Genomic DNA, 12,363 nt, shown 5'->3' with positions numbered 1-12,363 from the left:
GCAATTTGGTATAATCTTTAGAAGTTAGATTTTCCCTTCTTCTAATTACTCATTTCAGGAATCTGAGGCAGATATTACTGAATTCTGTTGCTTAAACTGTCCCAGTGGAATCAAATTAAAGTAACTTTGATTTAAGTTCTGATCTCTGATTTAGTATAGTGTTAATTGTATTTAGTATAGGTAAATGAAAGAAGCTATTTAAAAGGTTGAGAAAATAGGGGCGCCTGGGTGGCTCATTCAGTTAAGCGTCCAACTCTTGATTTCACCTCAGGTTGTGGTTTCACAGTTCATGAGTTAGAGACCCACATGGGGCTCTGTGCTGACAACATGGAGCCATCTCGGGATTCTCTCTCTCCCTCTCTCTTCCCCTCCCTTTCTCTTCCTCTCTCTCTCTCTCTCTCTCTCTCTCTCTCTCTCTCTCTCTCTCAAAAATAAATAAAATCTTAAAAATGTCAAAAATTATAAAAGGTTGAGAAAACAAAACTGAGCAAACTGAGGATTCTGCATAGAGTGAAGTACTTTTATTAGAACATACTAGAAAAAAAAAAAAAAACTTAAGATGTAAGTCTTGCTACTTTGACTCTCAGTGATTTAACAAAATAAATTTGGACCAGGCTGCTTTGGGGGAGAGGTTGTTAGTGTATGTGACATAATGAACATTAAAGAAACAAATAAGAGTGCAGTGTATTAGTAAAAGCTTTCATTATTACTTTGTTCTTGGGGAGCAGGGGAACTCTCTTAATTACAAAAGTAATAAGTCAAATGCTGAAAATTTGGAGAAACAGAACAATATAAAAAATAAAGGAAAAAGAACAGAACAAAACTCATTCGTAAGTCTGCCATGCTGCAGTAATCATTATCCTTGGTAATCACAGTCTCCCCCTACCTCTAGACCCCTGACAAACTCAGATATGTTCTCCTTCACTCTAATTTTGTCTTTCTGAGAGTGTCATATAAATGGAACATTTTGAGATGGGCCTCTTCTCTCAGCATGCTTGTGAAAGCCATCCAAATTGTTGCATGTATCATTAGAATGTTCTTGTTTGTTGCTGAGTAATATTCCATTGAATGGATGTACCACAGCTTATATCCATTCAGCTATCAAGGACATTTGGGCTGTTTCCAGTTTTTAACAATTATGAAAAATGGCAGTATTAATGTTCATGTTCAAGTTTCTGTATTACATAAGTTGCCTTTCTCTAGGGTAGGAGTAAACAAACTATGCCCCATATGCCAAAATTTCCTGTTGCTTGTTTTTACATGGCCCTATGAGCTAAGAATGGCTTTTACATTTGTGAAGGTTTGTAAAAACCAACAACAAAAGAAGAATATAAAACAGAGACCCTATGTGGCCTACAAAGCTTAAAACACTTAATGGTTGGCCCTTTACAGAAGAAGTTTGCTGGCCCCTGCTCTGGGGTGAATACCCATATTCCTGGGCCATGTGGTAAGTGTCTTTTTAACTTTATGAGAAACTGCCAAACTGTTTCCAGAATGGCTATACCACTCTGTATTTCCAACAGCAGTATCTATAAGTTCCAGGGTTTGTTTGTTTTTTTTATCCTTGCCAAAACTCAGTATTAACAGTATTTTTAATTATGGTCATTCTAATCAATGTTTAAGGTTGCTCATCATGGTTTTAATTTGTATTTCCCTAATGATTAATGGTGTTAAACATCTTTTCATATGGTTGTTTGCCAATCTTATATCCTCTTTGGTGAAGCGTCTGACTTTTTTGGCTGGTTTTTAATTGGGTGGTTTGTTATCTTACTGTTGAGTTTTCAAAGTTCTTTATATATTCTGGATACAAAGATGCCAATCCTTTGTTGGCTATGTGATTGTCTATATTTTCTCCCCGTCTTTTCATCCCCTTACCAGTATCTTTTGCCTAGCAAAAGGTTTAAGTTTTGATGAAGTCCAATTTACTGGTTTTTTTCTTTTATGAATTGTGCTTTTCATGTTATGTCCAAGAACACTTTGCCTAGACCTGGATGATGGATATTCTCCTAAGTGTTCTTCTAGAGGTTTTGTAGTTCTGAGTTTTACATTTAGCTCTCTGATCTGTTTTGAATTATTTGTTTTGAATTATTTGTTGTATAAGGTATGGGTTGAGGTTTCATACTTTTGTAATTTTGTTTGTTGATAAGACTATTTGTTTCTCCATGGGATCAACATTACACCATTGTCAAAAATCACTTAGTCATATTTGTGTGTTCTATTTCTAGATTCTCTTTTCTGTTCTGTTGATCTATGTGTCTTTCCCTTCACCAGTACCACACCATCTTGATTACTGCAGCTTAATAGTGAGTTTTAAAATTGGGTAGTATGATTCCTCCAAGTTTATTCTTCTTTTTCAAATTTATTTTGGCTATTCTAGTTTGTTGGCCTTTATTTATAATAAACTTTATAAATCAGTAAATCTAATTGTATCTGAAAAAATTCTTACTGGGACTTTGATTAGAATTAAATTATATTTGTAGATTAATTTGTGGGAGAATTGGCTTTTTACTGTGTTGAATCTTTCAGTCCACAAACGTGATATTCATTTCATTTTGGTCTTCTTTGATTTCTTTCATCAATGTTTTATAGTTTTTAGCATATATATCCATTTATATGTTTTAATTTATATCTAAGTATATTTTTGAACTATTATAAATGGGATTTAAATATTTTTTTATTTCCTCTTGTTCATTTCAAGTATAAAAAAGATTGATATTTTGTGTGTTGACTTTGTATCCTGGAACTTTATTTTTTTTAAGTTTATTTATTTTGAGAGAGATTGAGAGAGAGCACAAATGGGGTGGGGGCAGAGAAGGAGAGAATTCCATACCTGTTCCATGTTGTCAGTGTGGAGCCCAATACGGGGCTTGATCTTACAAACTATGACCTGAGCCAAGATCACTTAATCAACTGAGCCACTCAGGAGCCCCATCATGCAACTTTATTAAACTCTAATTAATAATGAAAGCTTTTTTTAGATTAGTTGGGATATTCTACATAGAGTCATGCCATTGTGAATATGAACAGTTTTATCTCCCTTTCCAACCTGTAGGACTTTTTTTTTTCTTGCATTATTGAATTGGCTAGGCCTTCTGGAATACTGTGAAGTAAGAAAAAGGAGTTTGATATCCTTGCCCCGCTCTGAATCTTATGGATAAAACATTAGTATATAATTACTACTAAATATTATGTTAGCCTTGGGTTTTGGGTAGAAACACTTTATTACATTGAGGAAATTCCTTTCTATTCTTAATTTACTAAGCATTTTTATTATGAATGGATAGTGAAATTTGTTAAATGCTTTTTGTGCATCAATTCATATGTGTCTTAGTCCATTCAGGCTGCTATACAAAATATCATAGTCTGGGTGGTTTATAAACAACAGACATTTATTGCTCACAGTTCTAGAGAGTGGCAAGTCCAGGATCAAGGTGCCATCATTTTCTGGTGAGAGCGCTCTCTGTGTCCTTCTCACTGTGCCCTCACATGGTGGAATGGGCTGGAGAACTCTGTGGAATCTCTTTTATAAGGACACTAATCCCATTCATGAAGGCCACACCCTTGTGACCTAATTACCTCTAAAGACCCCACTATTAGCATCACCTTTGGGGGTTAGGATTTCAACAAAAGAATTTTAGGGAGACACAACCATTCAGACCATTCAGACCATTCAGACCAGAGCAATATGATCAGAAGGTTTTTCTTATTTAGACTGTTAACATGGTGGATTGCATTCATTGATTTCTGATACTGAACCAACCTTGCATTCCTGTGATAAATCTTACTTGGTTGTGGTGTATACTGTTGGATTCCACTTACTAATATTTGTTGAGGATTTTAATGTATATTAGTCTATAGTCTTGTGTTTTTCTGGTTTTGGTATCAGGGTAATGGTGGTCTCATAAAATAAACTTGAATGTGTTCTGTTTTCTGGAAGAGATTTTTTAGAATTGGTGTTCTTAAATGTTTAGTAGAATATGCCAGTGATAACCATTTGAGCCAGAAGAATTATTTTTTGGAAGGTTCTTGCCTGTGTAAATCAATTTCTTTCATAGAAATAGACTTTCAGATTATTTACTTAATCTTCAATGAATTTGTCAGTTTGTGGTTTTCAAGGAATTGGTTCATTTCACTCAAAAATGTCAAATTTGTGTTTGCAAAGTTGCTCATAATATACCCTTAATTTTTTAAAGTCTTTGTGGTATGTGTAATGATGCCCTGTCTATCATTCCTGATGTTGATAATTTGGGGAGTTTTTGGTTAGTTTTGCTAGAGGTTTATAAAACTGCATTGACTTTGTTAAAGAGCTCCATTTGATTTTATTGATTTTCTCTATTTTTTTTGTTTTCTATTTTATTGATTTCATTGGTTTCTGTTCTTTTGATTCTTCGGTACTCTGTTATCCACTTAGGACTTATTTATATCCAAAAAAGATTTTCGATTTCTGTATGAGTTTATTCACTGACTGACTCAAAGAACATATTAAAAAGTCATGTCTTCTAAATTTGTGCATGTGTTTTTTAGTCTGGCTTATCGCAGTATAATTTGCAGTAAATAAATTACAGTAAAATTTACCTTTTGTAGTTTATAGTCTGTGAGGTTTTTTTTAAATGTTAAGTAACCTTCCTTCCTCAGATTAATTCTGTTTTATGAGTCAGTATAATGGCTTTAGCATCACTGTTTTTAAGGAATTTGTGGTGGATTCTTATTGTTTTTATTTTCTTTTTGAGATGTGAACTATCCTGATCAATACTAGTCTATAACTTTTAGGGGAGGTTTATTGTTAAGTTAGAAAGAGAAAGAGAGAGAGAGAGAGCAAGTGTGTGTATGTGGTGGGTGGTAGGTGATGATCTTTGACTTTCATTTTTAACAAGAATTTTAAAAATTCAGTTACAACTAGAGAAGTTTCTTCCAGATTTTATTCAGTTGTCCTTCATTCCCTTTGGAAATAGTAGACCTGACCCAGTTCTTTTTTGAGAATACATTTCATAGAACAGTGTGTTAAAATATTTTTGTTCTTTCAATCAAGTACAGTGTAAGAACTGGCAGGCATCCATAGCTTCTATTCTTTAACATGCACATAATTCTATTCCTTGGTTAAGATATTGACTCCATTATTATACTTACTTTTTCTGGTATAGCAAGGTTTGAACTGAGGAACATAGCTACTTCATAGATAATAAATTATTTGTCTCTACAAACATTTTTACCTTGATTTTGTTAGTCACATGACTTTCTAACAGTGATCTTTGAAGTATATAGTGGTATGGTAAAAGAATACCATAAATATTGGAAATTAAATATGTTTGGGTTTTTTGGAGTTTTTTATTTTAGAGAAAGAGAGAGCATGAGTGGGTGGGGGGGAGAGAGAATCTTAAGCAGGCCCCACACTTATCACAGAACCCAATGCAAGACTCAGTCCCACGACCCTGGGATCATGACCCAAACTAAAATCAAGAGTAGGACGGTAGGGGCACCTGGGTGTCTCAGTCAGTTGGGCATCCGACTTCAGCTCAGGTCATGATCTCACAGTTAGTGCCCATATCGGGCTCTGTGCTGACAGCTCAGAGCCTGGAGCTTGTTGTGGATTCTGTGTCTCCCTCTCTCTCTGTCCCTCCCCTGCTCACGCTCTCTCTCTCTCTCTCTCTCTCTCTCTCAAAATAAGTAAACATTAAAAGAAAAAGAGTGGGACCCTCAACCAACTGAGTCACCCAGGTGCCCCAGAAATTAAATTTATTGAATGAAATTTAGATTTTATAAAATTCAGGATGACTTTGTTACTATATCAGGATCATTTTTTTTTTAATTTTTTTTAACGTTTATTTTATTTTTGAGACAGAGAGAGACAGAGCATGAACGGGGGAGGGACAGAGAGAGAGGGAGACACAGAATTGGAAGCAGGCTCCAGGCTCTGAGCCATCAGCCCAGAGCCCGACGTGGGGCTCGAACTCATGGACTGTGAGATCGTGACCTGAGCTGAAGTCGGACGCTTAACCGACTGAGCCACCCAGGCGCCCCTATCAGGATCATTTTTTAATAAAAAAGTTGTTTGAGCTACCTTTACTTATTTGATTTAATATCCCATGTGGGTCTTAATAAGTTGACATTTAGTTTGGAAAGAAATTTTGGCCAAGTTGTGGCTGTAAGATAAAACATATATTAGATTAACTCTTAATGATTATACCCTGAAAGGATTGTAGAAACTAACATTGAGAGCCATTTATAATGCATAACATAAGATGCATAACATTAGATGTCTGTTGAAATGTTCTAGATGTTTAAAGTACAGCGCCATTTTTTCCCTATATATGATAAGAAAAAAAAAGCTATAACTTGGGGGGAATAGAATGGAAAAGAGAGAAAAGGGATGGGGAGAGCTGAGGCGGCTGAGGTATATTAGTTTCAAGGGGCTGCTATCATATAACAAAGTAGTACAAGCTGGATGGCTTCAAACAAAAGAAATCGATTCTCTCATGGTTCTTGTTGGTTTGAAGTTCTAAAATCAAGATGTCGGCATGGTTGTGCTCTCTCTGAAGGCTCTGGGTGAGGATCCTTCCTTGCTTCTTGCTGCTTCTAGTAGTTGTCCTCAGTCCTTATGTTGTAGATCTGTCACTCCAGTCTCCTCAGTCCTTATGTTGTAGATCTGTCACTCCAGTCTCAACCTCTGTTGTCACGTGGCATTCTCCCTGTGTATATCTCTGTCCACATTTCCTTCTTCTTAAAGGACACCCGTCATATTGGATTTAGGTTGAGGGCCCATTTACAGATATAGGATGGATATAAACTGGGGGGGAGGGGACGCTATTCAACCCAGTTCAAAGGGTTCTAAATTCAATTTAAATTTTGAGATAAGCCAACACACTAGATTTATCTGCCTAATACAAAGCAAACAGGTAAGATACATTTTACGTAAAAATTTTTTATTTGCAATTATATTCACTTATATGCTTTCCCATTGTGTAGGCCCACGCCTAGGTATCTAGCATTTTCCCTTCATGTGATAGAAATTACATTAAAGGAATATTTTGTTATGAAACCTCTGTTTATATAGATGTGGAGCCAGAAGACTTTCCACATTACCTCTTAATAGCTCAATATTTATAGAACCAAGCTAGACTTTTTTTTTTGAACGCTTTAACTGCTATTAGAATAATAATTTTGGGGTGCCTGGGCGGCTCAGTCAGTGAGGCATCTGACTTCAGCTCAGGAGGTCATGATCTCACAGTACATGAGTTTGTCAGCTCAGAGGGTCATGATCTCACAGTCCAGGAGTTCGAGCCCTGCATCAGGCTCTGTGCTGACAGCTCAGAGCCTAAAGCCTGCTTCAGATTCTGTGTCTCCCTCTCTCTCTGCCCCTCCCCTGCTCATGGTCTCTCTCTCTCTGTCTCTGTCTCTGTCTCTATCTCAAAAATAAATTAAAAAACATTTTAAAAAATTTAAAAAAAGAATAATACTTTTATTCTTTTTATTTTATACCCACGACATCTAACAGCTCCTGGTGCTGATTTATTGAATGAATAATGCATTAATGAAAGAATGGGGTATGCGTGTGTGTGTGTGTGTGTGTGTGTGTGTGTGTGTGTGTGCCTGTCTGTCTCTCTGTCTGTCTCTGTCTCTGTTGAAGGGTTGTCAGCAAAGGCATGATAGAATGAATTTTTATTTAGCAAACATATTTCCCTCTATCCTTTTTAAAACTCAACTGGTGGCATCCTTGACACACTGGTCTGAATTTCGTTGTTATTACTTTTAGTATATCATTTCATATTGGTATACAGATGCTATGGTTCATAATATTCCTTTGCATAGATATATAATAATTTACGCTCCCTTTTTAGTTTTAATTGTGAAAGATACAGAACATGAAATTTACCATCTTAACCATTTTTAAGTATATACTTTGGCATTGTTAAGTATATTCACATTATTGTGTAGTCAATCTCCAGAACTTTTTTATCTTGCAAAACTGAAACTCTACTATTGAACAACACCATTCCATTTCCCCCTCCTGGAAACCATCATTTTTTTCAATTTCTATGAATTTGAGTTAGTCTCTCTTTTGAATCGTTATCCTCTTTGCTCTTACAAACAAGGCTGCAGTAACTAGCTTTGCATATGTGTCATTCTGCACATAAATAAGTATATCTGCAAGATGAATTCCTAGAAGTAGAATTTCTGGGTAAAAAGATTTTTGCATTTCTCAGTTTTGATATATATTGCCAAATTGACTTCCCAAACTGTTGTACCAATTCAGACTCCCCACAGCAATGTACGATAGAGCAGCTGTTTAAATGTGTTTCAGTAGTTAGCATGTCAGCTGAGCTGAATTGGGAACTTGGGAAAGGAAAGTCTGCTCGGTAAGAAAGTTGGTGCTACTGCATTTTTCAAGGGGCTGGGCTCTCTCCCAGTATTCTGTCTCTATTCTTTAAGGATTATTTGATGTACTTTAGTGTAGTTTTATCCTGCATTTACTTAAAAAATTTTAAATAAAAATTTTTCCCACATAGTATATAGGCTATTTGAGTGTTGGTAATAAAATAGATTTGAATCTGATAGAATGATTAGAATACCTCACTTTGCAAGGAGGTCCTACAACTTAATACTATATGTTTAGCTCGGCTGAAAATTTCCTTAATACAAAATTCGAAGGTCTTTAAAATCAATGAATAGATGGGTTTTAACAGAAAGGAAAATCAACAGACTGCTTTTCTGAAATGCATTCTTTTTAAAAAATTTTTTTATTTTGTGTGAGAGAGAGACAGAATGAGTGGCGGAGGGGCAGAGAGACAAGAGACAGAGAGAGAGAGAGAGAGAGAGAGAGAGAATCCCAAGCAGGCTGTGTGCTGTGCTGTCGATGCAGGCCTCGATCCCACGATCCTAGGATCTGAGCCAAAATCAAGAGTTGGCCACTTTGCCAACCAAGCCACCAATGTGCCTCTCAGAGAACTCTTACGAGGAGCTCCACTATGTTGGGGTGACAATGAAGGGTGACTGGAGAAGGAAGAAGGCTGGGGGAGGCAGAGCCGGTGGGCTCCACATCTCCTCAAGCCTAGTTCATCCAAATTATTACACATGGGTGGCTTGAGTTCTTTACTTTTAGCAGTGTGTGAGGTTAGTGAGTACTAATGTGTAACCAGCCTCTCGTAATTCATGTCAGACGTTTGAGGAGCCCTAGAAGCTTTGTCTCGTAGAATCCTGATGTGTAAAACTGATGCTCAATTATATTATTTCTCTGAAGTAAATTTACTGTAAAATGAGGCATATTAAAGCAGTTTCCTGCATGGAGATACCACTGTTTTCCTCAGAGTGTATGTATAGGTTTTAGTACAATGACTTTTCATCTGGAGATTTTAAACATTAGTTTTCTTATATTCAAATGAAACTATTTGCATATATTTGTGATGTTTTCACATTTTATTATAAAGTAGAAATACACTTTATTATGCAGTATATTTGAAGGGTTCTGGAGACCTTCTCCCAATCATGATCAACATCAGTGGTTTGGAATTCATTCCCTCAGAATTTTTTAACGTATAAAATAATATTTAAATTTTATTCCTTCTTTAAAAAGGTGGAATCATGCTATATATACTGTTTTGTGATTTGCTTTACTTGATAACAGGTCCTTTCTGGGTTAGTGCATAGAGATACATTCTGGTCTTTAAGTGGACGTATACTCTTCTATTATATCATAATTTTGTTATCCGTTCCCCTGTTGGTAAACATTGGAGTTCCAATAAGTATCCCTTATGCATGTATCTTTACCTATTTGGACAAATGTTTCTGCAGGATACATTTGAGTTCTAAGAAGTAGAACTTATATATCAAAGGATGACCATTTTACATCTTAATGGGTATTTTGGTGCTCTATAAAATGTTACATCAGTATATCAACATCCTGATATTTATAGGAAATAAACTTAGTTCAGACTTTAAGAAGTTTTAGCGAGGTGATGTGTCATCATTGATGTACACCAGTTATTCTAATATAAGGTTTTTAGTAATGTAAAACCTTTAAAGTGACAGCTTTTTTATTCTTACAGTGATGGAATGGGGGGATGATATTAAAGCGGTTTCCAAAGATGAAGCAGTAATGTTGGTGAATCATCAGGCAACAGGAGATGTATGCACTCTGATGATGTGCCTCCAAGACAAAGGACTGGTAAGCCATCCTGAATGCAGAGGTGGACGGGAGAAGGGGGAGGTTAACAAAGAATCAATTCAAGTATCTTACTGCGGTTTGGAACATAAACTTTAATATGTATACTTTTTCTGAAAATTGAGAAAATTTTAAAAAGAAAAATACATACAATTCTAAGTAATTCTGACTATAATTAGAATTCTAATCTATAATTCAAAATATTATTCGAGCTCCAGGACAGGAATTTGGAGACTTTCAAAAAAGTAGCTGGAAAATAATGTGAATGAGCTGTTTTTTTAAAAAATAATTGAGGTAAAAGCAGAGTTAATATGGTTCAAATCGGGGACTGTCTTGAGGTGAAGTGGTGGATCACTGGTTTGAGAAATACACAAAAAGCAGTAGTGTTTAAGAGAGAGGTCCGTGAATTAGATGATCTCGGGGATCTTTAGCCAGAAGGAAAAAAGGTAAATATTTTGGATTTCCTTTACAAAGGAAATTGAACAGAAAGATACTACACCCATTTTATTAAGTGTTACTAGGCTGTGTGAACTGTTTTACAGTTTACATGACTTATATTAATAAGTCAAGATAAAATATATCCATCAACTGGGTGGGTTTAAAACAAATTCAGTCTTTAGCATTAAAAGAATTATCACCTTAGAAGTTGAAGAGGTTGTGTTACTAGAAAACCAAATAAATGGAAAGTGTATAAATTAATGGAGTTAATATTTATCCTAATAGTAAAGAAGCAAATCAAAGAAGTTTATTAAGTGCTTCATATTCATAATCAGTGACTGCAAGGATAGAACACCATCCTGTAAGACACTATCCTCGTAAAGGAGTGAACAGTCCAACAGAGGAAAGTGTAGCAAAGTGAAGAGTATTCAGTGGAGAGGGTGCTCCCCATGATAGGCATAGAAGACTTTGTAGAGGGGCAAGGACATAAGCGTGGCCTAGTTAGAGTGGTGAAGCAGGGGCCTTCTTCCTTAGTGAAATACTCTTGGCCAGAACACCAAGGCAAGACTAAGCCTGGGGTGTTTAGGTCCTAGAGATTTTGACTCAGTAGGTCAGGGAGGGGTCATAAAATGAGGTGAGAGTAAAGGAAAATATGTTTGATTACTGCAGAATCTTTTCTTGTTTATCTGAAAAGCAGAAGCATAATCTCACTGGAATGTGGAATAAATTCAATCCTTTCTTGAACTGTTAATTTTGCTGTATAAATATATTTGCATTTATAATAATATTTATTACTTGTGATATTAAAATTTTGTAAAAACTAGATTATTTGGTCTTGTATGAAAGAGAATCCCCAATTAACAGACATTTTTAATCTTACTGATAGGATCATTACACTCACAGTGATTATTCTGAAGGCTTACAGTGTCCTTGATTGGTTTTTGAATTTCAAAGAATGATTACAGTGGTCAGTATAAATACGCCTAACTTTAGTGCTCTAACCCCAGTTTGGCATGGATAACTGTATTAACTAGAATATTAGATAACCTGAAATTCACCAATTGTGTGAACAAAAGAAAATTTAGTTTGTTTCCTTTTATAAAAAGATTTCTGTTAGTTTGTCTTAGATTCATTTTTCTGTCCAGATTATGATCTGATATTAGTGAGTAGATATTAGTACAATCTTGAGGAATTTTTTTTTTATCTTCTTTCATAAAGGGTAATAGAGAAATATAAAGCTGGAAGCATTATAATCTCTCCCTCCTGCGCCTATCAAGTATAAGGCAATATTAATTTTCATTTACCAGTAAGAATGTTTGCTTGACTTATTGAATATTCCGTGGGTATATTCAAAGAAAGAAGGCTAATGCTAAATTGTGGCCCAATTTTAAAAAATATTAGTTTAATTGTGATGTGAGTGTAAACAGCTTTTAGAATTCAGGAATCTTCTTGTAACACCCATTAGTGTTACTCAGTGGGAGTCCTGTTGGCATTTTGGTAGGAATGTTGTGTTGTGTTCTGAACTGTCCTGGCTATTGCTGGATGTTTTCCATACCTGGCTACCGCCCACTAAGTGCCGGTAGCATGTGCTAGTCAATGTGACAGCCAAAATTGGCCTTAGAAATTTCTAAAAGGGAGAACCATTGACTTTACTATAATTTCAGGATATAAAGAACGGAGTCCTTCATGTAAGCCTCTCTAGATCTTTTGATATGTAGAAAATCTGTGCTTCCAGATAAAGAATAATTGATATGGGCCAATTTTGTTTC

At 35.6% G+C, this 12,363-nt stretch overlaps 1 protein-coding gene across 3 annotated transcripts in view; it reads left to right on the top strand.

The window, feature by feature from the left end:
• LPGAT1 (lysophosphatidylglycerol acyltransferase 1) overlaps window positions 1-12,363 on the top strand; it is a 119,673-nt gene that overhangs the window by 65,234 nt on the left and 42,076 nt on the right. For all 3 annotated transcript variants that reach the window (XM_086693393.1, XM_086693392.1, XM_086693395.1), the window contains one exon: window positions 10,041-10,159. In XM_086693393.1, the coding sequence (XP_086549519.1) occupies window positions 10,041-10,159 (119 nt within the window). The remainder of the gene's footprint in view (window positions 1-10,040; window positions 10,160-12,363) is intronic.

This window comes from Puma concolor, chromosome E4, assembly GCF_028749965.1.
Source record: "Puma concolor isolate L17-30 chromosome E4, mPumCon1.1.hap2, whole genome shotgun sequence".
Taxonomy (NCBI): domain Eukaryota; kingdom Metazoa; phylum Chordata; class Mammalia; order Carnivora; family Felidae; genus Puma; species Puma concolor.
The sequence above is the reverse complement of the archived record's forward strand: the minus strand, read 5'-3'. Positions and strand labels throughout refer to the sequence as shown.